We start from the raw sequence: 27,352 nt of genomic DNA, 5'->3' as shown, positions 1-27,352 counted from the left end.
ATAGGCTTAGTTCTAGAGCAACTAGAAGGGGTAGTGGGAGCAGAGGAAAGACCAATATTGAATTGTAAAGGAAATTAATTAATCAATCAATTAATTAATTAAAAAACTGTTCCTAGAGATAGATAGATAGATAGATAGATAGATAGATAGATAGATAGATAGATAGAGTAGTCAACCTAAGAACCTGTGTCACCCAGCTATAGAATAATTTCAATGTAATTAGGGATAACTAAAAGCTCATAATGTCCAACATACAACTCACAGACCACATGAAGCTCATGAAGAAGGAAGACCAAAGTGTGGGTTCTTCGGACCTTCTTAGAGGGAGTAACAAAATACTCATGAGAGCAAATATGAAGACAAAGTGTGAGACAGAAACCGAAGGAGGGGCCATCCAGAGACTGCTCCACATGGGTATCCATCCCAAGTGCAGTCATCAAAGGTAGATGCTGATGTGGATGCCAGAAAGTGCATGCTGACAGGAGCCTGATATAGCTATCTCCTTAGAGGCTCTGCCAGAGCCTGACATATACTGAGGCAGATGCTCACAGCTAACCATTGAACTGATCATTGGAGTTCCCAATGGAGTAGTAGGAGAGAAGACTGAAGGAGCTGAAAGGGTTTGCAGCTCCATGGGGAGAGCAACAATACCAACCAACCAGAGCTCCCAGGGTCTAAATCACCAGCCTGGAAGCACACAGGAAGGGACCCATGACTCTAGCTATATACATAGGGGAGGATGGCTTGTCAGGCATAGGTGGGAGAGGAGGTCCCAGTGTGGGGGAATTCAAGGGTAGGGAGTTGGGGGTAGTTGGGTAGGTGGGGCACATCCTCATAGAAGTAGAAGGAGGGCAGATAGTATAGGAGGGTTCTGGGTAGGGGAAGATGGGGAACGGGGATAACATCTGAAATCTAAATAAAATATCCAATTAAAAATATAATTATGATACGGATGACAGGATGGGAATGCTGACAGGACCTGATAAAGCTGTCTCCCTAGAGGTCCCCCAGAGTCTGATATACCCAGAGGCAGATACTCGCAGCTAACCATTAATCTGATCAAGGGTTCCCAATGGAGAAGTTAGAGAGTAGACTGAGGGAGCCAAAAGGGTTGGTGGCCCCATGAGGAAAGCAACAATACCAACCAGCCAGAGCTCCCCAGGGTCTAAACCACCAGCCTAGGAGCACATATAAAGGGACACATGACTCCAGCTGTATATGTAGGGGAAGATGGCCTTGCTGGGCATAGGTGGGAGAGGAGATCTTTGGTCCCATGAAGGCTGAACACTGAGTGGGGGGGGGATCTGAGGGTGGGGAGGGGGAGTGAGGGGTAGGTGGGTGCACACCCTCATAGAAGCAGGAGGAGGGGGGATGGGATAAGGGGTTCCTGGGTGGTGGGAGGAATGGGGTAAGGGAATAAAATTTGAAATGTAAATATTATATCCAATAAAAGAGGGAAAAAACCTGTTAGAATCAACATCTTTAATAAAATGTCAGCCCTTTTAAAAAATTATTTTGATACTAAAATTTGTTTTGAGAATTGTATATTGCAGAATACACAGCCTTGGTATATCTACTCATCAAGCAAGCTGAGCAGACCTGCCCAAACCTCTGATGTCCTGGAATTCCATCTGGATACAGTGAAGATACAGCATCAGAGGCTTATCAATTTACTCTCCCCCCCACTCCTCTTCTAATATCTCAACGCCCATAATCAGCTTGAAGAAGTTAATGAAGAATCAGCGCCTCTATTCCCTGGGCTTGGGGACTAAGGTGGTAAATGTTGGGCTGTCTTTCTAGGGAAAAGTAGTGGTTTTGTGGGAATAGAGAGGATTAGCTAGGATTTATTGCATAGCCATAACCTATTGGTAGAAATCTCTACAATTATTATCAAGTTGAAGATATAATTTCTTAAATGGCACCAATTTACTTTGATTAAAAATTTTAAGGTTTTCATTGGTATGAGCTTCTTATTGATATAAAAGTGAGATGAATATTGATACTCTCATAGGCATTGTACCAGTATAACACATTTAGGAATACAAGGCTTAGACCCAGTTCTTCTTTAACTTTTAAACAGATTTGAGATGGTTAGCTTGTGAGTTAAGGGTCTATAGCAAATTCACGGCTTGGAGTTTATTGTTAGGGTGTTTTCTATGTTTTATTTAGAAATAGCTGAGTGGAGTTAACAGACAACAGTCCAGATTACCTTACATGAATAGTTGGTTTTCCAAACGTCAGAGGTCCACAGAATTGATGTTACAAACATTTCTGTATTAATGTTCATTTTGATTAGAGACCTGTCTGCTCCTGACAGCTTCCTATATTGAATTCTAAGAAGAAATTGAACATCTTTAGAGTTACTCCAGTTGTGGTGAGACAACCACTAGACAAAAATTGCCTCTTTCCATCTACAGACAAATTACTGTCCAGAAAAGGATACACTTGCAGAATAGTCAACTGATTATATCTGCCTAGACAGAGTAATCAGCCCTTAATAATTCTTCATCACTAAGGTCTATCAGATGATCCTGGGCCAGAAGGCAGAAGAACAGATGCTCCAACATTTTGTAGTACAGGGAGTGTCCAGGTGTTCAGCAGTCTCTATAAATTGGCTAAGTTTTAGAAGCTATGCTTTGTGCTTCCCATAATTTTAGTTAACTCAGTCATTCTGGATTTCTGACAGGGTTGAAAACTTATAGTCTCATAGCCAATCCTGGCTATTTACTTTGAGAGAAAACATTTGAGTGGATGGTTTTCAGCTGACATTCATTCTAATGCCAAGGAAAAAGCCAGGTTCAGAACTGTTTTAGTTAGGAGAGAGGACAGAGGTTCTGGTTAGCCAACAAAATGATGGACTGGGTATTAGGACTATCTTGTACCTCACTGGTACGAATTGGCATGATTATGCTCTAAATGTATTTTGAGAGAAAAGTTTTATTTTAACAGGAAGGGTGATATGTAGGAGGAGCTAAGGTGGGAGGAGTACTGAGAGGAAGAGAAGGAGTAAGAAGAGGAGGAGAAGAAGGAGAGGAGAAGCTAGGTGATGAGAGAGAGAAAGAGAAAAAGAGGGGGGAGACAGAGCGGCAGATGTTCACATGTCTCCACCAGTCAAAGATAGTTGACATATCTAGGTTGGGTAGTGGGTTACACTTCTGATTGAGCATTACCAAACTTATAAAGCCTTTGATTAATATTTTTAAAAAGTGTATAAATGCAAAAAGGAAAAGGGAGCATGGGATAGGGGTTTTCTAAGGTGGGGGAATGGGGAAAGGGGATGGCATCTGAAGTGTAAATAAAATATCCAATAAAAAATATAATTATACCATAAAAATGTTTAAACTTGCAAATATTCAAAGGCACGCTTTTGAATGAAATTCTAAAATTAGGTCAATAATTTCTAATATAAAAATGGATTTTTACCTATTGAAGACCAGAAAATCAATTTGTGCTTCAGCTTAGCTATGCTAATTTATGTTTAAATCTACATGTAATCAGAGATATATTTTATAATGTATATTTTAAATGCTAAATATGAAATTTCAAAAATATTTAATAAAAATAACTAATTTGGTCAAAAAGAATGTACAAAGCAAACACTAAAAAAATCAGTTAAATTAATAAAAACTAATGTGTTAAATAAATCTGTTTTATTGAATACACATACAGTTTAACATTCTTTGTTCTATATCATAATGTATATATAAATTTGTTCCCCTTTCAGTTACTCCATGATATACATAAAGATCAAAAACAATAACAAAGATGGTTATACTTACTTGTTATCAAAATAAAAGTGATAAAAATCATGTCAAATCATTTAATTCATGAAATTCTATGGCATGGAATGATCTGAAATGAGGTATGACACTACCACTCTGAGTAATCTTTCCTACTCCAAATTCTCCAACATTTACCGAAGATTTAATAATTCATGCCTGAGAGAAAGAATGCCACATAAGTGACGGTTCTTCCTTCTGACTTGTCTTTTCACTTAAATGGTGGTCAAGTCAACAAGGAGTTATGGTTCACAAGATAAATCAGACTCAAAAGCAGTGCTTGCAAAACACAAATACAGATATATTCTGCTCTTCAGCCATCCTTATTAGTTTTAATTGTGTCCAGCTGTCTTACTGTGTTGTTTGGATGGTAGTTGAGATGTAAGCCACTGTCACATAGAGGAGAGGAGGTACCACTGCTTTGGTCACTCGGAGCACCTGCAGGAGACAAAAGCATAACACCTTGCAGGTTACAATGGCATGCTATTGTAGAATGACTCTGTCCAATTATTTTTAATAATAGTATAAAAATTGTGAGTTAAAATCCAAAGAAATTGGACGTATACTAAAGCCAGAGCTTTGCAAGTACTATATATCTAGATATCTAGATATATAGTAATATATAAATATCTTCAATAGTATTTATTGATAGATATAGATTAGATGATACAGCTAGATAGATTATAGATAGATAGATAGATAGATAGATCAATAGATAGATAGATAGACAGATGGTTCTATCATAGATCTTGGTGCCCTAAAGGAGACTATTTTCAGTTTTAGAAACCTCATACTTTCTTAAAAGGTATTTTATTATTTTGGTGCCCCATTCTTAGAGAAACCAGAATAGGGTAGAAGATCTCATAGAACTAGAGGTACATATGGCTTTGAGCCACCATAGGATGCTAGGAATAGAATCTGTATCCTCTAGGAATGCAGTCAGTATTCTTAACTTCTAAGCAATTTCTCTAATTCTTCTAACCAGAGTTTTAATATTGAATGTTTCAAATAGTCTGAAAACTTTTATTTTATGTTTTATTTCAAACTATGGATCAATTCTATCAGAAGAATCTGCAGATTTACATTTGTTCTCTGTATGTATTCATATATTCTAAGACCTCATCAAAGCTATTTATTTTTGATATTATAAGGCAGAATATGTACTCAAGCCTTTATAAGAAATCTAGTAACATAAAGATAGATCTTTAAATTTGATAAATTTTAAAATTGAAGATAAATAATTAAAGATTAACAATTTTCAAAGATGACATCACAGTATAAAAACGATTAAGTTCTGAACTGAATACATGTTCATTGACTTGATTCTACACTGTGATAAAACATTATTACTTTAGAGTTTCTAATGCATTCGACCAACCAATTATTTTTTGAAAGATCACAGTTGAATTTAAGCAGCAAATTTCTTTAAAAGGTATTATTTCTAAACATAACATACTAAAGAATTGTTCCTTCTTTATTACTAAAAAATCTACAGTTTTTCTACAACGAAGAAGTCATTTGCCTGAACTAAATTTTTCTACTCTCCAAGTACAAAAGTTTTTAGTTAGAGGGTAGAATAATATCTCAGTGGTTAAGAAGACATGATGTTCTTGCAGAAGACCTAGGTTCAGTTCATGACAGCCATATCACACCTCACAGCCAGCCTTGCCTCCAGGTCCAGGGAATATGACAACCTCTTATGGCCTTTCTGAGTATTACTGAGCACCCTGATAATTAGAAGCTGATGGTACACTTACAAATACACACACACACACACACACACACACACACACACACACACACAAACAAGAATAGATAATAACTTTTATTTAAAATGTACACTTTATTTTGCTACTTCACTTAAAGTTGAAATGCATTTTTACTTTTAGACCATTATTTTTTAAAAATAAATCTATTTTATAACAAAGTATTTTCATATTTAAAAATGATATATCAAATGTTTGTTTTGTGAAACACAAAATATTAAATTCTTCATATGTATTTTAAAATATTATGGAGAAAAATATATACATATAAATGAATATACAATAATAATCTAGTTATAAATTCAATAACCTTAACTCCTACTATAAAGATGTAGTCAAATAGAAATTTAAACAAGCAAAAAGTTAAAAGTTATATAATAGATTTATAGAAAGAACTACATTTTAAAAAAGGAGAAAGTACAAACTACTAGTGTCAGAAATAACTGTGAGGCCACTAAAAAAGGCTAATAAAAACAGAAGAAAATACTGAAAGATACGATGAGTATGTTATTACAAAAAAGTTAATAACTTCCCTGAAGTGAGAAGTAACATGAAAAGAATCTAGCCATATTTTATTTTACAAAATGACTACAAAGAATACTGTAATCATTCTAGAAACTAAGTAATGAAAAGAATTTTATAATTCCATCTTACAAGTAATTTCTTTTAAGAAATTAATAAAATTATGGTCTATCATAGTGAATTTCAGTATATAAAAATGGACCAATTTCCATTTTCACAATAGATAAATGGGAAAATAATACTGCTCTAACAGAAGACACAGGAGGCTCACCTTAACCAGACAGCACTGTTTGCCACCCAGGAGACAGGCTCTAACCCAGGTCATAGAGCTCTACTTGACTCCAAGGAGGCAATCTCCAGTCAAAGACACTTAGGCCAGTTAACACCGGAAATAACCAGAGAGGCAAGCACAAGATTACAAGGCACAGAACCCAATGCAATTCGGCACCATAAGAACACAGTTCTCCCAGCACAACAACCCTGGATATCCTAACATGCCTGAAAGCCAGATAATGACCTAAAATCTCATCTCATGAAGATGGTAGAGGCCTTTAAGGAGGATAGAAATAACTTCCCCAAAGAAATATAGGAAAACAAGTAGAAGTCCTTGAAGATGAAACAAATAAACCCATTAAAGAAATCCAGAAAAATACATTCAAGCAGAAAAAATTGAACAAAATTGTGCAAGAACTAAAAATGGAATTAGAAACAATAAGAAAAACACAAAAGGAGGCAACCCTGGAGATGGACAACTTTGAAAGGAGATCAGGAGCTACAGATACAAGCATCAGCAACAGAATACAAGAAATAGAAGAGAGAATCTCAGGAGTAAAAGATACCATAGAAGATACTGACACACTGGTTAAAGAAAATACAAAGTATAAAAAGCTTCTAACCCAAAATATACAGGGAATTCAGGAAACAATGAAATGATAAAACCTATGAATAATAGGAATAGAAAAGGGTAAAGAATCCCAGCTCAAGGGGCCAGAATACATCTTCAACAGAACCATAGAAGAAAATTTCCCTAACCCAAAGAAAGAGATGGCCATAAATGTCAAAGAAATCTACATAACACGAAATAGACTTAACCGGAAAAGAAAATCTTCTCATCACTTAATATTCAAAACACTAAATACACAGAACAAAGAAAGAATATTAAAAGCTGTAAGGGGGAAAAGGCCAAACAACATTTAAAGGCAGACATATCAGAATTACACCAGACTTCTCAACAGAGATTCTAAAAGCCAGAAGATTCTGAACAGATGTCATCCAGACCCTAAGAACAAATACCAGCCCAGGCTACTATATCCAGCAAAACTCTCAATTACCATAGATGGGGAAACCAAGCTATTCTATGATAAAGCTAAATTTACACAATATCTTTCCATAAACTCAGCCCCACAAAGGATAATAAAGGGAAAGCACCAACACAAGGAGGAAAATTATACCCTAGAAAAATCAAGGAAGTAATTTTCTTTCAACAAACCCAAAAGAAGATAGCCACACAAACATAATTCCACCTCTTATAGCAAAAATAACAGAAAGGAACAATTACTTCTCCTTAATATCTCAACATCAATGGAGTCAATTCCCCCAATAAAAAGACATAGACTAACAAACTGGATAAGTAAAACAGAACCCATTTTGCTGCATACAGGAAACCCACCTCAGTGACGATAGAGAGTGCCTCAGAATAAAAGGCGCTGAAAAACAATTTTACAAGCAAATGTTTCCAAGAAACAAGCTGGAGTAGCGATTCTAATATCGAATAAAATTGACTTTCGACCAGAAGCTATCAAGAAAGATAAGACTGGACACGTTATGCTCATCAAAGGAAAAATCAACTAAGATGAAATTTCAGTTCTGAACATCTATGCATCAACTGCACACATTGCACCTCACACAATAATAGTGGAAGACTTCAACACCCCACTCTCATCAATGGACAGATCATGGAAACAGAAACTAAACAGAGACACAGTGAAACTAAAAGAAGTTATGAACCAAATGGATTTAGCAGATATTTATAAAACATTTCATCCCGAAAAAAAGAATCTACCTTCTTTTCAGCACCTCATGGTACCTTCTCCAAAACTGACCACATAATTGGTCACAAAACAGGCTTTAACAGATTCAAGAAAATTGAAATAATGCCATGCATCCTATCAGATCACCATGGACCAAGGCTGGTCTTCAATAATAACAAAAACAATGAAAAGCCCACATACATGTGGGAACTGAACAACAGGCTACTCAATAAAAACTGGTCAGGGAAGAAATAAATAAAGAAATTAAAGACTTTTAGAATTTAATAAAAATGAGGACACACCATACCAAAACTTGTGGGACACAATGAAAGCAGTGCTAAGAGGGAAACTCATAGCTCTAAGTGCCTAAAAAAGAAACAGGAGAGAACATAAACTAGCAGCTTAACACACCAGAAAGCTCTAGAACAAAAAGAAGCAAATGCACCCAAGATGAATAGATAGCAGAAAACAATCAAACTCAGGGCTGAAATCAACCAAGTAGAAACAAAAAGAATTATACAAAGAATCAACAAAACCAGTAGCTGGTTCTGTGAGAAAATCAACAGGATAGATAACCCCTAACCCAGACTAACCAGAGGGCACAGAGACAGTATCCAAATTAATAAAATCAGAACTGAAAAGGGAGACATAACAACAGAAACTGAGGAAATTCAAAAAATTATCAGATTCAAAAAAATCATCAGATGCTTCAAAAGTCTACAATCAACAAAACTGGAAAATCTGGATGAAATGGACAATTTCCTAGACAGATATCAGACACCAAAGTTAAATCAAAATCAGATAAACCATCTAAATAGTCCTATAACACCTAAAGAAACAGCAGCAGTCATTAAAAGTCAAAAAAAAAAAAAAAAAAGCAAAGCCCAGGACCAGATGGTTTTAGTGCAAAATTCTATCAGACCTTCGAGTAAGACCTAATACCAATTCTCTTCAAACTATTCTACTAAATAGAAATGGAAGGAACACTACCCAATTTGTTCTATGAAGCCACAATTAAGCTCATATTTAAACAACATAAAGAGACAACAAATAAAGAGAACTTCAGTCCAATCTCCCTTATGAATATCGATGTAAAAAATACTCAATAAAATCCTCTCAAACCGAATCCAAGAACACATCAAAACAATCATCCATCATGATCAAGTAGGCTAATCCCAGGAATGCAGGAATGGTTCAATATTAGGAAATCAATCAACATAACCCACTATATAAACAAATTCAAAGAAAAAACCACATGATCATCTCACTAGATACTGAGAAAGCATTTGACGAAATTCAACACCCCTTCATAGTAAAAGTCTTGGAAAGAACAGGAATCCAAGGATCATACCTAAACATAACAATATATAGCAAACCAGTAGCCAGCATCAAACCAAATGGAGAAAAACTTGATTGAAACAATCCCAGTGAAGTCATGGACTAGACAAGACTGCCCATTCTCTTCCTATCTATTCAATATAGTACTCAAAGTCCTAGACAGAGCACTTAGATGACAAAAGGAAATCAAAGAAAAATATTGGAAAAGAGGAAGTCAAAATATCACTATTTGCAGATGATATGATAGTATACTTAAGTGACCCCAATACTTCCACCAGAGAACCCCTAAACCTGATAAACAACTTCAGCAAAGTGGCTGGATATAAAATTAAATCAAATAAAAATCACTAGCCTTCCTGTACTTAAAGGATAAGCAGTGAGAAAGAAATTAGGGAAAGAACACACTTCAAAATAATCACAAATAATATAAAATACCTCAGTGTGAATCTAAATAAGCAAGTGACAAATCTGTATGACAAGAACTTCAAGTCCCTGAAGAAAGAAATCAAAGATCTCAGAAAATGGAAAGATCTCCCATGTTCATGGATTGACAGGATTAATATAGTAAAGATGGCCATCTTGCCAAGAGCAATCTACAGATTTAATGCAATCCCCATCAAAATTCCAACTCAATTCTTCACAGAGACAGAAACAGCAATTCTCAAATTCATTTGGAATAACAAAAACCCAGGATAGAGAAAACTATTCTCAACAATAGAAGAACATCTGGGAGAATCACCATCTCCGACCTCAAGCTGTACTACAGAGCAGTAGTGATAAAAAACTGCATGGTATTGGTACAGAGACAGGCAGGAAGATCAATGAAATAGAATCAAAAACCTAGAACTGAACCCATATACCTATAGTTACTTAATCTTTGACAAAGGAGCTAAAACAATTCAGTGAAAAAAAAAAAAGACAGCATTTTCAACAGGTGGTGCTGGTTGAACTGGAGATCAGCGTGTAGAAAAATGCAAATCTATCCATTCTTATCCCCTTGTACAAAACGCAAGTACAAGTGGGTCAAGGACCTCCACATAAAACCAGACACAATGAAACTAATAGAACAAAAAGTAGGATAGCGCCTCCAACACATGGGAACAGGGAAAAAAGTTCCAGAACAGGACACCAATGGCTTATGCTCTAAGATCAATAACTGACAAATGGGACCTCATAAAATTGCAAAGCTTCTATAAGGCAAGGGACATTGTCAGTCGGACAAAACGGCAACCAAGTGATTGGGAAAAGATGTTTACAAATCCTACATCTGATAGAGAGCTAATATCCAAAATCTACAAAGGACTCAAGAAATTAGACTCCAGACAGTCAAATAACCCTATTAAAAATGGGGAACAGAGCTCAACAAAGAATTCTCAACTGAAGAATATTAAAGGGCCGAGAAGCACCTAAAGAAATGTTCAACATCTTTAGTCATCAGAGAAACATTTTTTTCATTTTTTATTAGATATTTTATTTATACTTCAGATGCCATCCCCTTTCCCCATTCCCCCCCTTAGAAAATCCCTATCCCATGCCCCCTGTTTCTTTTTGCATTTATACATTTTTTTAAAAAAATGTTAATCATAGGCTTTATAAGTTTGGTATTGTTCAATCAGAGGTGTAACCTGCTACCCAACCTAGATATATCAACTATCTTTGACTGGTGGAGATACATGAACATCTGCCTCCCTGTCTCCCCCCAGGATGCTCTTTATCCTATTCAAATTATTAGAAGGAGGTTCAAAATTTAAGGGTAAGAAGCCATCTCGAGTGTCATGCCAAATACCATTGGATTCATGTTAGTTCTAAAATTTACAGTGGACATTATTATAATTAAGAAGGAGTTTAAAGACACATGCAGTGTATTTTGGCATAATTCTAACACTTCTCTGGATGTTTTAATATTACATAGTGAGCTTATGAATTTCAAGATTGCTGCACTGCATAGCATTGATGCAGTAGATACTGCAGATAAAATTACCCATGGCCTGATGTTAGTATTTCTATTTTGGTCAAGCTTTAAGAATGGCATATATAGCTTGATCATGCTAGCTCTTTTTGTCCTGGGAATACTTTTATTTCTGTCCATCATGTTAAAGCTTGTAGTTAACAACATCGACATGTTGGCAGCCAAAGTACATAGCTTGAACCTAAAAATGGACCCCCAGACAGAGTTATTAAATTAACAGGCTAGCAAGCCAAGGATGGGTAAGATTCTGCACAGAGCCTTATCAACCTAAGACATAAGTGCATTGCTTTAGATAATGCATATTCCATGACAGGTAAGGAAGGCATTCTTGTCAGAATGACCTAAGACCAGCTCAGTCTTGTTAATTAAATAAAAAAGGAGAAGAGGCAGAGAGCCTTTGGGGTTGCTCAGCAAGAATCTGATATGAGCTAAGGACAAGGAAATGGGCTGCTTGGCAGGAATATGACATTGGCCAAGGACAAGGAAGCAGGCTTCAGGCCAAAATCTGACATTAGGCTAGAACAAAGAAGTAATTTCAGGTAGGAATCTAAATCTTAGGCTAGAACTAAGAAGTAATTTCAGACAGGAATCAAAATTTTAGGCTAGAACAAGGAAGTAGGCTTCAGACATGAAAATTACTTTGGGCTAGGACATCAAAGTAGGCTCAGATATTTTGGTCATCCTGATAAGCCCCTAGAAACAGTGATCGTGGGAATGTTCAAGTAATTGGGTTTAATGCCTTGCTTGTTCGTTGACTATTTGTATCTGTTGTATTGCTAGACCCTCAACCTAGAACTGACCTTAATACATACATGTAATTAAAATGGTATAAAATCAAAAAGGAGGAGGGGAGATTGGATAGGGGCTCTAAGGAGGGGAAATGGGGAAAGAGGATGACATCTAAAATGTAAATAAATAAAATATCCAATAAAAATTAATTAATTGATTGATTGATTACTTAATTAATTAATAGGTAGGAGGGATGAGTGGAAAAATTGATGCTGGTTAGATGGAGCTAAGAATTTAGTGTTGATTAAGAAGAAACCAGCATCATTGAGGTGAAATCTTCTGGGAAGTATTTTCTGAGCAAAAAAATCTATACTCCAGAGATAGCCAAGATTGTACCTTATGCTGCATCTTGACTCAGTAATGTATAAGAATCACTCAGGTAGTATTGGTTTTGAAGGTGTGAAGGGGTCATGAAGAGCAGCTGAGGCTTGGCACTGGGAGAAGCCAGGGAAAGCCATTAATGTAAGTGCAGCCTCAGTTGTAGTTGACAGTTCAGAACTTAAGGGGTCATACAAAGGAGTTGAGGCTTGGCACCATAAAGAGTTCCTTTGAAAGGCTATTGGTGAAGCCTAGTTGCAGCAGAAGTCCCCAGTTTATTAGAAATGTAGTACCATTAAAAAATTACCAAAAGCAGCAGCAGCAATGGACTAGAGTCAACCAGAGCCTAGAGTACTAAAGAGTACAGAGCTATAGATATGACCCAAGATCATTGGAGGGGCCCAGAAAATCATGTGTGGATCCCAGGCATTGGAACAAGAGCTGTATCATTGAAGTTGCCTTGGAGATGCCAAGATGTTCAAGATGCCAAAGTCGTGGGATACCTGCTAAAGAAAGCTGCTGACAGAAATCAGAACTAGACAAAGAGAACTGTGCTTCAGTCAATGAAGCCAGAAGGAATTTTACATTAGACATGGAGATGCTGAGTTTGGAGTTTATCCAACTGGTATTTGGTCTTGCTTTAGTCCAGTGTTTCCTTCCTATGGGATTTTAGAATGATATATCCCATGATGTTGGGTGTATATGATCTGTTGTTTGATTTTGATTTTATAGGGGATTATAGTTAAGTGACTGGATGAATCTCAGAAGAGTCTTTGAATTTCGGACTTTTAGTATTGTTGAGACTGTTAAAGACTATAGGACTCTTGAAGTTGGACAAATGTATTTTGCATTATGCTATGCCTATGTACTCATGTGTTGGAACAAGCATGTGGGGCCCAAGGAGTGGAATGTGGTAGTTTGAATATGCTTGGCTTAGGGAGTGACATTATTTGAAGATATGGCTTTGTTGGAGGAAGACTATCACTGTGGGGTAGGCTTTGAATCTCTGCCCAGTGTTGAAGATTCAGTCTTCTCTTGGCCTTAGGAACAACATGCAGAACTCTCAGTTTCTCTCACATCAAGCATGCTTGGATGCTGGCATGCTCCCACCTTGATAATAATGATGTGAACCTCTGATCCTGTAAGCCAGCACCAAATAAATGTCCTTTGTAAGAGTTGCCTTGGTCATGGTGTCTGTTCACATCACTGAAACCCTAACTAAGACAACCCATTTATTAGTACAGGGTTCAATCCACATCATTGAGCTTTTTCATGAAGCAGATAGCAACTAACTCAGAAGCCCACAACTTGTGAGTATACAGAGAATATAAGACATAAAAATGCTCACATATGAATGTGATGGCTATATTAAATCATTCCTTTCAAGGTTCAGGGACATTTGTAAAAGAAAGGACAGAAAGATTATAAGAGCCAGAGGCAGTAGATGACCTCAAAAGAGTTATACATTTTAGATACAACAGGGCAGAGGCATAACTGACTCACAGAAATTATCATAGCATTCACAAAACATGCACAAGATCAAGTCAGAAAACATCTTAGCGCTTGAATGACATCTATATAAAATGGGATTCAGATGGAAAGCAAACCAATGTGGGCAAAGACACTGACCATCACAAGTGATTAGGGAAGTTCAGCCAAAGCCACCATATAATTGTTGACTCAAGAAAACAGCCACATTAAACATGAGACTAAAAAAAAAAAATTGCAGATGACTCAAAGAAATTGGCAAAGTTGACTTGTTGGTGTAAATGTGAAATGGCAATGTTCCCATAGAAAGTACCATAGCTAGTATTCAAAACAACACAGAGAACCAGAAACCTCACTTCTGGATACATATTCCAAACAACAAAAATCATGGTCTCAAAATAACACGTATAAATACAGCCTTATTGATAATAGCAAAGTCATGGAATCAATAAAATATCCATTAGTTGGTGCAAGTTTAAATATGATGGAATTTTTATTCAGTCTTAGAAACAAGGGATAGCTTGTCTTGGGACAAAGGCTTATGTTCCACCATGTATTAACAACTACTACTGCAACAACAACAACAATAACCACACATACACATGCATGCACACACAAAACTCATCAGAAACAAAACTTTTAAATAATGGGAAAATAATCTGAACATAAATTTATCCAAAAATCAATAAGAATGATTAAGAAGCATATGGAACATGGTAAAGGTTGTGTAAAGTAAAAGTGTAAGGAGAGAACAGATCTGGTGAAAATTAGGTGGCAGTTTTCATAATCACTAGAAAGGAAGAGATTCAACATTTTCAACATAAAAAATAATTTTTTAAGTTTCAAGAGACATGAATTCTACATGATTCGGTGATTCTATGCAGTATACGTGTATCTGTTTTACACTGTACTCTGAGAATAAAATGCCAAGTACTGGTTGGAAGGAAATGGGGGATAAAGAGCAAATTCAATGCTATTATTACTGTTTCCATTCTACAAATGCTTACATGCACAGTCTTCATTAAGTGGGAGTTTGAGGAAAGCAGGTGCTCTTTTTAAAAATGACACTGTCAGGGTCACTTCCTCCCCAGCATTCCGAAGAACCTGTACCTAGAAACAGAAAAGATTAACAGAACACGGCCATCATTAGTTACACAATTTTGTATAATTATAAGCCCTGGGCACTATTGACTGTTTCCAACATCTTTATTTTCTCTTGTGGTCAGAAACTCTTTGTAAAAAATAAAAAAAAAAAAATACCCAACTTCCTAAGTAGTTCTGTCATAAACCCAACACTCCTCCTGCTATGTCCCCATGCTTCAGTCTAATAGGATGCTCTGTGGACCTCTCAGTCACCCACAGAACATCTCCTAAGCTATGGTTATCTTAGGCAGTGTTAGACTTGATCACAACTCTAAAGAATGGCAGATGTTAAGTACTAATGGAGCCAGTATATCTTTTAATGTAATGACTGTTTTGCATATTTGTAGTGTTAGGTTGATTAATCATTAATCATTGCTGGTAAAAGGAAAATGATTTTTCAGGTGTGGTCCAAGAAATACTTTTTTTACAAAGCTGCATAAATGTATTCAAAAACTTTAAAACAGTACTAGATCTTTTTCTTTTTTCTGAAAAGCTGAGAAAATAAAGAAATTTGATATCAGTAATCCCCGCACTTGAAATTATAGAATAGATAGGTCTAGTGCTACCAACTAAAACAGTTCTAATTTTCTTAAAAATCAAAGAAATAAGAAATAATCAATGGAAAATCAATCTAAGAAAGGAATTAAAGAAAAGCTAAGAGTCTGAGATGTATAAGTTATGATGTAGTTGTGACAAATCAGATAAATATACTTGTGATTATAATTGCTGATATAAACCACAGAAAAAATTAGGAATCTTAAAAATGTTGTAGTTAAAGAAACACAAAAACATACATTGCTCATAACCATAAAGACAATCTCCATCCTGGGAATTTCCTATTGTTCTGAAAATCCTCTTTTCCAAACATGGGGACTATGCAACAATAGTGATCACGGTTTCTCATCTTGATACTTCAGACATCCCACCCTGAAGAAAATGATTTGGATGATAAGCAAGGCCTACAATCCTCATCAATTTGTTATCCCACAGCAAGGGCTGGCTGGAAATATCTAATGAAACCAACCCTCTCCTAATTAGTGACACCAGGAGGCCAATCTGGAAATCTCTTTCATCTCTTCAGGCTTTACAAGCACAGAACAGTGGGATTTCCAGTGAAGAAAGATCAATCAGCCAGAACAGAACCTTGCAAATAAACTCCATACTACATAGTCTAAAAGGATACATAGCCAGACTTATGTAATGAACAGAGAACTCTTTGCTTTAAAACATATAGAAAACTAACATAGGATCATTACTAACAATTAGCTAACATAAAAGGTTGACAAAGATGAACTAAAACACATTAAAGCAAAAAATGAACCATTTTTTCTCTTTGAAAAAGAAAGTAACAACCAACTCACAACAAAGTAAATCACCTGTTAGAGCTCTAAGACAATGACCATAAAATAGCCTTAAAAATACCCAGTAAGAAGTTACAATTGTATCAAACCCATTGAAATATCATAAGCTTGCAGCAAAGAAATGTTGAATTATAAAAACATTAAAACAGAATTCATAGAACACAAAGTTTAATGACATAAATAGAATACTTTCTGGATTAAAGAATAGAACAGTGCTGGAGAATCAGGAAATCAGAATCAACAGAGAGAAGGGCTTCAGGGACAGGCAGGCATGCACATATGTGAACATTCTTACATCTATTTTAGTAAGTGAAATCCAAAAATATCTAAAGATCATCTTGATTAGATGGAACTTAACCTAGGAGTACAATATTATTTAACATTAAGAAATTGTTAAAGCACACTGAGACTCTGGGCCATGCTTGAACCTTGCTGGGTGAGCATGATGGCAGCAAGCATTCGGTAGAGACAGGATAGAAAGAGAACATAAGTTGTCTGTGTGCTATGGATCAGACAGAACTGGAGTAGTAAAGACAGTGAGGAACACACTGATGTGAGAGGCCTGTGCTACCCCTGAGACCATGGTGATGTCCAGACCCATGCTGCTGCTGAGGGCCATATCTTGGTCTGTAGTCCTATTGCAGCTGAGGTTATTACAGCATATAGATATCTAGGTTGATATCTATAGTCTGTATTAAAACTAAAGGCTATGCATATGCCTAAGGTTGTATTGTAGCCTGAAGCCATGTGGATGTCCAAGGGCCTTACTGAGCTTGCTCTGTTCATGGTGGTGCCAGGGGTAACCTGTGTAATGGAGAGCTGACCCTTACCTGGGAATTTTGGTAGTGAAAATACAAGAGAACTGCCCCTGCCCCATCTCGCCTAGAGAGCTGTTTCTGGTGGTATGGGTGGAGGAGAGCTGACAGAATGACCAATTCAGCTACCAACAAGGCCCAGATCTATGGCTTTGAGTTGCCTCCCCCGCCCCAACATCTTCCCCACCTATGAGGTGCCGGAGCATGTGAAGTGACTGGTCCTGTGGATCCATAGCCAAAGGATATCCATAACTCAGAGCAACAGCAGGATATCAGAGAATCTGTATGAGGTTTCAGTATTGATGGTACAAAAGCCAGATGCCTTGAATTAGATTTATGACTCATGGCAATAAACACTTGCAAGTAAACCTGTTTGGAAGAAAGGATATACTGCACGAAAAGATATACAGCAACTTCCAGTGCCACTATGACAAACACGTATGTAATGGAGAGGTAGGAAAATGGAGGATCTGAATGGTACCTGCTCAGAAGCCTGCAGTTGATAGAGGAGCGGGTCATGGCCCAGAGGCATTTGTGAAATGTGTTTTTGTTGTTGTTTTCTTTTCTTTTGTTTGTTTGTTTTTGTGGGTTTTGTTTTGGGTTTTTTGTTTTGTTTTTTTCTTTTCTTTTCTAAACTTTATTTTTATTTTCCTTGGTGGTGGGGGATTACATGGGTACAAAGCAGATAAGGAAGAACTTGGAAATGTGTGGGGCTGCGATGCATGCTATAAATTTCCCAAAGATTCTAAAGATTACGTTAATTAAAAAGCAAATTGGTTATTCAGCTATTAAAAACAACAAATTCGAGAAATTCTTAGGTAAATGGATGGAACTAGAAAATATCATCCTGAGTGAGGTAACCCAATCACAAAAGAACACACATGGTATGTATTCACTGGTAATTGGATATTAGCCCAAAAGCTCACAATAGCCAAGATACAACTCATGGACCACATGAAGCTCATGAACAAGGAAGACCGAAGTGTGGGTGCTTTGGCCCTTCTTAGAAGGGTAACAAAATACACATGGGAGCAAATATGGAGACAAAGTGTGGAATAGAAACTGAAGGAGTGGCCGCCCAGAGACTGCTCCACCTGGGTATCCATTCCTTGTGCATTCACCAAAGGTAGACACTGATATGGATGCCAAGAAGTGCAGGATCCTAATATAGCTGTCTTCTTAGAGGTCTGACAGAGCCTGAAATATACAGAGGTGAAAACTCACAGCTAACCATTAAGCAAATCATGGGGTTCCCAATGGAGGAGTGAGAGAGAAGACTGAAGGAGCTGAAAGAGTTTGCAGCCCCATGAGGAGAACAAAAATACAAACCAACCAGAGCTCCCAGGGTCTAAACCACCAGTCTGGGAACACATAGGGAGGGGCCCATTGTAGAGAGCCGTGGTGAGCCATTACAAGATGGCGCTGGCATCCGGTGCTCCCGCAAGTAATAAGTGGACTGCGCATTGTGCAAGTGGTGAAACTGCGCCAAATCACTGCCCAACCTGGGGCGTAATACGAGGTTATGAGCAAGCAGCCAATTAGAAGTGAACACGCCGCTCTAGGGTGCATATAAGCAGCGCCTGTTCAGGGCTCGGGGACTTTTTCTCTCTATCGCAATAAAGCTTGCTGCAGAAGGATCCTGGTGTGTCCGCGTGTGTTCTTGCTGGCGAGACGATTGCGTGGGTCACAGCCCATGGCTCCAGCTGTATATGTAGGGGAGGATGACAGTGTCAGGCATAGGTGGGTGAGGAAGTCCTTGGTCCAGTGAAGACTGGATGTCCCAGTGGGGGGGAAATCATGGGTGGGGAGGTGAGAGTGGGAAGGTGGGTGGGGGCATATCCTCATAGAAGAGGAAGAGTGGGGATGGGATAGGGGGTTCCTGAGTGAGGGGAAAGGGGATTACATCTAAAATGTAGATAAAATATCTAATAATTTTTTTTAAAAAATAAAGAGAGACCATATTCAGATAATTAAAAAAAATTTTTTTAAATTAAAAATTTAAAAAGCAAATTGGTGCAATTAACCACGTTAAAACATTAAGCTGACCCAGAGTTCACAAAAATTGTATTCTGCAGTATACATATGTGATAAACACTGAATGACAGCAGAAGCAAACTTTCTGGAATTGATACATGTAACATGTGAACACCATAAATATGATCATCCTAAGTGAAATCTACAATCCCTCAGGCTTGGGAAAAAAACAAATGAATATCTATGATAATTACTCTAGTCAAATTTTAATGAAGGTGCTAAATCAAAGTACTGAAGGTAAAACACAATAGGAATCTGAACCCAAAATAAACTTAAAAAAAAAGAAAACTCTTCAGTTGAAGATGCCACGATGCTTTACATAGACTTTACATAGTATAAATAGATGCTTTACATAGACTTTACATAGTATAAATAGATGCTTTACATAGTAGGAAAGTGTTAGAGTTAAAAGCAATCACAGTCACCGGCAATAAAGTTAATGGCATGGGATACGTGCACATTCATATACATTTCTATGTCCTGGCAATAAAAAATTCTGATTATAAAAATAAAACCATATATAAAAGCAACAATAGAATGAAGCACTCAGGTATTGATAGGACAGAAGTTTATGAAACTACTCTGCACTACAATATAGAGAACATTACTAATTTGTAACATATCTAAATAAGTGTTAAGCGATGACTTACATCATTATTTGACCTGTAGATAGAAATATATTGTAATGCAGACCCTGAACACCTTTCTAGAGAAATTGTCAAACTGATTTTGAAAGTTATCACACAGAAGTTTAAAAATTGTAGAATAAACACCAAAAAAAAAAAAAGAAAGAAAGAAAGAAAAGCAGAGGATGAGGCTGAATATTGAACGCTCCTTGACTTCACGAGTTACTGGGAAAACTGAAATACTGATACTAAAAACAAACAAACAAACAAAAAGCTCAATATTTAGATAAATACATGTTCTGATACATAAAGGCAAGGAAGTTAAAATATTTCAAATCAAAATGCAGTGATAAAACAAACAGTCCGTCAAATTTTTCAACCAGATATATTTTTAAGCAGCTTATAGCAATACAAATTAACTCAAAAATATTTACAATGCGACTAATATTAGGAAAAGGTAAACACCACTATAATTTTTCTATGTATCTAAAACTGAGCACTGGCTGGTGTTCCTAAGGTGTGTAGGAAGGTGAACTCACACATATCACTAACAGAAATGAAAAAAGTATGTATAGGCATCACTATGTAATCACAATGCCCGGCATTTGACATATGCATGATTAGTTTTGTTTTTTGTATTTTTTTTTTGTTGTTGTTGTTGTTCATTTGGGTCCCCAAAATGGACAGGGAGGAAAAAAGAGATCTGCTATGCCTGGAGGAGGAGGAGGAGAGATGCTACACCTGAGAAGGTGAGGAAAAGAGAACATAGCTGCCATTTAGAAGCCTGGAGAGAGTGGCTCCAAGATTTCATTTTCTGATTCCATGGCATACATGAGTGTGTGTTGTTAAATCTAGGTTCCAGAGAGAAAATATGACAAGTCCTCCTTTATACTTTGATACGATCTCTCTACATAAATACATACAGTGAACATACGAAAGAAAGAACTTTTATCCTTTCTACATGATGTTTCTCCTCTCATCCATTTTCTTGAGAGGAATATATGCTTCTTTATGAATGAAAATAAAACTTTGTCATCATGCGTTTGTTTCATGGTTTCTTTATTCATCTGTTGATGGACATCTAGGATGTTGTTATGTCTTGAGCATTGTGAGTAATATAACACTAGAATAAAATTAGATATGTAAGAAACTTTATGGAATGCTGACTCAGGTTCCTTTGGGTTAAATTCAGGCTTGATAAAACTGGATCATACAGTAGTACTGATTTTTACATTTTTATTTTTTTGTTTCCATTAAAATGTTATACAACCTAATTTAATCATGTTTGCCCCTCCCCCAACTCCTCCCAGATCCTCTGACCTCCCTACCCATCCCATCATGCTTTATGTTCTCTCTCCAACCAACAACAAGCCAACAAAAATAAACAGCAAAGTAAAACAAGAAACAAAAAACCTCAAAAAATTAAAGACAACAAATATCACTTAAAAGAAGAGAGAAAGAAAGAAAGAAAGAAAGAGAAAAAAAGACAAAATAAAGTAAAATAAAACATATACTCTACAAAAAATATCATCCAGTTCATTGTGTTGTCCAGTTCTTTCTGGGCATGGGCCCTCTGCTATGGAATGTGATTGGTATTACCCAGTGACAATATTGGCAGAACAGGACTTTCCCTTTGCCAGCAAGTATCAATTTGCAGAGAGCTTCTTGGTACAATGTAAGAGATAGTGTCATATTGTCAGCTTCCAAATGTAAGTATACAGTTTTCTCAATACATCTAGAAATATTGCCGGCAAAGTATGGGTATCTACCAGTTTTCAGAGTAGGCTATTGTTATAGTTTTGCTTTGAAATATCTTTGCAATTGTAAGACCCAAAACTAACCTATAAGCTCCACCTGCCTAGGGACCAGGTAACTCCCTGCAATGCTGGGAGCTTTAGTTCTTGGAAAATAACAAAGCTTCATGGGAAACTACAGTGGCTTATAGGTTTGTCCTTGCAACATGTGTCTCAGGTCATTCATCTGGGAAATTCAAGGGAGTAATCCTGACAATACTGATCTTTTGATCAGGATTTAATAAAGTTTGCTTTAAATTTTACTGAAAATGCTGGAATTAGTTTTTCTCACATAAATCTCATGATTAACACATGGAGCCCCACAGCAAGACAATTCCACCCAAAATTTGCTCTTTATTACAGTATCCTCAAGAAGTGAGCTACTCGTGGGGGCACAAACCTTGGGATGATTAACCCAGCTAACCTAAGGTTACCAGAGAGTGACTTGCACTCTGTGGACTCCCACAGTAAATGTTCATACTCACAGGAAAACAGCAAGCATTTTTAAAGCTATTTTTCTGTTGGTTTCTGGATTCTGGTTATGTGGTACACTATCTGATGAATATAGAGAAACTGACAGAGCTAATACACCCCCATTTGGGCATGAAATGCACATGGCCCACTGGTTATTTCTGGGCAATTAGAAGCCATCAGTTATTTTTCTGACCTTCCTTTGGAGCCCTCATAACATTTGGTGGTCAAGCCGTCTAAGCTGAGCAACCCAGCATCTGGGTACTGTCCACCTAGGCTACACAAAAAAGTCAAGGACTCCACAGTATACTGGGGGCCAGACGCAGAGTTTGAACAGGCCTAGTGTGAGGATGTCAGGCAGTCTAGGTTTAGCACAAGGAAGAATCTAAAACAGCCTCCTATCCATTAAAGTCTCCAGGTCCGACTGGTGAGATCTCTAGGCAACACCAATTCAATTGTTAATGTCATCTCTGCTGTTTCCTTGCTTTCTGTCTTGTCTTCAGTGTCTGGTTTATCTTTGTGTGTTCCAAATTGTTGCTGTTTGTAAGCGAGGCTCCTGGAAACCACAGGCTGACTTCATCATCCAGTCCCCCTGCCCAGGTTTACCTGGCAGTGATAAAAACTCACTCCTAAAATTGGTGTTTTGAGGACATGAGGTTCAAAAGTGCAATGCTCTGAACCAATGGGCAGGTTTGAAAAGCTCGCAGCCTCACAGGAAAACCAGCAGGCAGGTTTCCGCTTTGGTTGGCCCCCAACGGTACCGCTATGCAGCTAAAGCTCCAAATTCAACATGTGGATGGATGTTTGACTCCTATGCGTGTAAGTTTTTCTTCTTTACTTTGAGTATATAAATGTATTTGGCCACTGAATGCTTGTTTACAGACACATTTCCCTTGAATGTGTGAGTTTATTGTGTTCTATATGTCTTAGTTACAGCTCAGCTGACACTGTTAAAGCCAGCCACTGTGTTTGTTTAAATGTGTGAGCTTAAAATCTGTTTTGTGCTCTTCTACTTTATAAAAAGCTGGCTCTGGAATCAGGCTACGGCTCAACCTATTTTCAGACCCAGGCATACCTTTTAAACTAAGTCACACAGAAAATTGTTATAGCCCATAAGGGTACATTTTGTAAAGATCAGGAAAGTTCCCAGTCTTTTTATGAACTATGTTTATGAGTTAAAATTTTATTTCAATGCTACAAGAGCTTCAATTTAAAATCATTGTTTTAAGGCTAAAACTAACAGGAATGAAACATACAATCCTCGTCTTATAGAAATACTAACTTATTGCAAACTGTTAAGGATAATTTTAAAAAGCTAGTTAATAGTTTAATATGTTTAGAACTATACTTGTAGTCATGCTAAGTGCTAATGTAATTAACTACAGAAATAAGCCTCATTCAGCCTCCTATATTTATGTTTTCAAGGCACAGCCTAACAAATATGTGAAAACATACAAGGATTGTTTAACTCAAACAAGATTGATAGATGGACCTCACATGCTTTCAAGAGCTGCGGAATATGGCATTTAAGATGTTCAATTTAGAAGAAAAATGAGAAGAAGGAAGAGGTAGAGGAGAAGAAGAGGAAGAAGCAGAGGAGGAAGAAGAAGTTTTTCCTTATAGTCAAATCAACTCCTGTCAGCAACCCTAATCTCCTCCAAAAGAAGATGATGGGCTCAGAAGAACCTCCACCAGAGCTTGCTTCAAATATGGGAAAGCTAGTCATTGGACAAAAAGACTGTGCTTTGACTCAGTGGCTGACTTCACACTGTTCAAAGTATGCCGAAGCAGGGCACTAGGGAGTTGATTGCCCTGCATAGCCTAAAACAATATAAGACAGTCTCCCAAATTTCCTACTCCATAGGAAAGTCTGTCGAATCTTCTGGGCCTGACATCTGAAGACTGATGTTGCCCTTCATTGACCATGGAGGAACCTAGACTGGCTGTGTGTCCATGTTGCCAGTAAGTAATACATTCATAATGAAATTTATCCTTTTCAGGTTACTGATATGGGTTTGACTAAGCTAACTGTGGCTTTCTTAGCTAGCTCCTTAGCCCAATGTAAAAACCTATCATGCAGTTCATTAGTTAAAGCTACTAGGTCTCTTATTTAAAATGGGTAAAGAGGTTTGCTTTAATCATAGGTTTAATATTAAAGGATAAACTGGTTTCAGGTATAACTTTCCACTAAAGGAACATGTTTTACAATGACTATTCCCAGTAATCAACCACCTGTGCCTCATAATAAATATTTGGATAAAAAAGAAACTAAGTTTATATAAGCTCTGAGGGTACAAAAACTTAAATTATGAGGATCTAAAGAAATGTTTTAGGGTAAAGAAGGTATTTTAAGACATATCAATGCATGTTATAACTTAACGTGGGTAAATACAAGTTATAAAGCTCAGAGAACATAAAAGCTTAAGCAGTAGTAAGAATGATTTAAGGTATATAAAAATAAAAAACATTTCAAATTTTGAACCCCTTATATGCTATTACTACCCTGAATTTTCAAAGGTTTAGAGTTTGATAGAGCACTGACTGCTTACTATTCAGTCACAAGTTCAAGATCTGCCATCCACCTAGTTGTTGCTCTGGCAAAAGCAGCCCTGGGTTAGCAGGGATGCGAACTGAGATTAGTGCCTTCACAAAGGAATGAGTAGGGGGAGTGAGGTTAGAAGGGGAAGATCTGTGGGATCCACAAGAGACAGGAACAGAGGGACAGGGAAGGTTTTCCCACTTCTACTGTACAGCTGGGGAAGACACTGGAGAAATAAAATTCAGGAAACATAGGGAGAAGAGAGGGCTGCAGGCAGCCTGCCTGGCTTTTTGTCAGATGTCACCTGTGGATTGTGTTAATCTGGAGATTTGCCCGAGAAAAATTAATTCCACCATTTTGGGACAAATTTAAAGCTAGGACAGGGAAGTTGGCTCAGATATTTTGGTCATCCTGATAAGCCCCTAGAAACAGTGTTCATGAAATTTTATTGCCTTACTTGTTCTTTGACTATTTGTGTTTATTGCCATGCTCTTTCCTTGACTATTTGCATCTATTGTATTGCTAGTTCCTCAACCTAGAACTGACCTGAATACTTGCATGAAATTAAAATGGTATAAAGGCATAAAGGAGGAGGGGTTTCTAGGGAGGGGAAATGGGGAGGCATCTGAAATGTAAATAAATAAAATATCCAATAAAAATGTAAAATATATATATATAGAATGAAAAAATAAATAAAAATAAAGTGAGCTTTATTAACTTTTAAATACTTACTAAGTAAGCAATGGTCAGGACAATCCCCTGGGATTTTCCATTTGGCATGGCCCCAAGCCATGTGTTGCAGGGGTTTAGAAAGACAAACCTATAAGCCATCGTACTTCTCCAGGAAGCCTTTTATTTTCCAAGAACTATAACTCCTGCACTACAGGAAGTTACCAAGTCACTGGGCTGATGAGGATTATAGGTTAATTTGCGGTACTACATTCCTATTTGGAGTTGTATCTCAGGTCAAATCCTTGACCATATGATGGGCATGTGTTTATTTTTGGATTGCATAGCCATCAGATTATGTCAATTAGCTTACAGATAGGTAATCATTTTGTCCCCTATGCCAGAGAGCTTCCTTTTGACTTAGCATTTCAATCTGTCAGAGGTGGAGAGTCAAGGGATGATGTATTCTCTTTTGTAATTACTTCCAGATGACAATAGGGTATTCTTGCCTTGTCAGGGGTCAGGAAGAATCCTCCAGATCCATTTTGTCAGTTTCATCCCAAGCTCTATAGCTGAAAGCCTGCCAGCAGTCTCCCTTTCCTTTCTGACCTCATCCCCAAAGGATCACAAAGGTCTTCTTGAACTTTCCCTCCAGGAACTCATCCCATTATTTCAGCCTTCAACTCTAGCAGGTAACTCCTGCTACCTTTCAGACCAAGCCTGCCAGAAGACCAGTTAGGCTGCCTGTAGATCTTTTCTTATCTCTCTTTTTCCTAAAATCCAGTCCCCCAGTCAGCTCTGCAGCAAATCTAAGGCTTCTCTAAAAAGGGAGTTGGTGGAGCTTGCTTCTCTAGTTCCTGTTTGAATTTCTCATTTTTTTTTTCAGTTTGTGTTTCTTTGTTTCTAGATTTTCCATGGATTCTACTTCTTTCTTTAGGTCTTCAACAATTATTCATTTACTTGTACTGTTTGTGTTTTCCTAGATTTATTCTTAAATAAATCTATTCATTTCCTCTTTAAGATATTCCATAGTAATTGAAATGTAAGAAATATTAATCTACAAATACAGTCTTATAGCAGGAGCTAGAAGAAAAACTCCAACCTAAGGAGGTTAGCTACACAGTGAAAACACCAGGAATAAATAATTTTATACTATAAAAATCAAAGGAAATACAACATATACACACCAGTATCACCAACAACACCAAGATAACAAGAGTCCACAATCATTGGTCATTGGCATCTTTCAATATCACCAGTCTAGATTCTTCAGTAGAAAGACACAGACTAACAGAAGGGATTTGAAAACAGGATTGATATTTTTGCTGCATACAAAAATCATACCGCAACATCAAAATAAATATTACCTCAGAGAGAAAGGTTGGAAAAAATGTCACATACAACTGGACCTAAGAACAAGTTCATGTAGCCATTTTAACATTTAACAAAATAGACTTCAAACCAAAACTAATCAGAAGAGATAGGGAAGGACATACTCATAAAAGAAAAATTCCACCAAAAATCATACTTCAATTCTTAACATGGATGATCCAACACACAAGGGCACCCAAGTACATAATAGAAACACTACTACAGCAGAAATCATATATTAAATCATACATTGTGTAAGAATTTACTGACCCACTGTCACCAATAGACAGGTCATCTAGAAATTAAAAAAAAAAAAAAAAAACTGAGAAATGCAGAAGCTAACAAACTTTATAAATCTAGTGGTCCTAAGGAATATTTACAGAACATTCCACCTAACCACAAAGTAACACACATTCTTCTCTCCACAACTGATCACATACTGGAACACAAAGCAAGTCTCAACCAACAAAAGAAAACTGAAGTAACTTTTTGCATCCAATAAGACCACCAAGTTTTAACAGTGAGTAGCAA

The 27,352-nt window shown here is 37.0% G+C and overlaps 1 protein-coding gene across 2 annotated transcripts in view; it reads right to left on the bottom strand.

Moving 5' to 3' along the window:
- The window catches only part of Sntg1 (syntrophin gamma 1), a 728,479-nt gene that overhangs the window by 196,904 nt on the left and 504,223 nt on the right, over positions 1-27,352 (bottom strand). For both annotated transcript variants that reach the window (XM_076924411.1, XM_076924412.1), the window contains exons 9-10: positions 15,007-15,109; positions 4,135-4,217 (exon numbers count right to left, since the gene is read on the bottom strand). In XM_076924411.1, the coding sequence (XP_076780526.1) occupies positions 4,135-4,217; positions 15,007-15,109 (186 nt within the window). The remainder of the gene's footprint in view (positions 1-4,134; positions 4,218-15,006; positions 15,110-27,352) is intronic.

This window comes from Arvicanthis niloticus, chromosome 25 (genome assembly GCF_011762505.2).
Source record: "Arvicanthis niloticus isolate mArvNil1 chromosome 25, mArvNil1.pat.X, whole genome shotgun sequence".
Classification (NCBI taxonomy): Eukaryota; Metazoa; Chordata; class Mammalia; order Rodentia; family Muridae; genus Arvicanthis; species Arvicanthis niloticus.
This window is presented reverse-complemented; position numbering and strand designations above follow the sequence as displayed.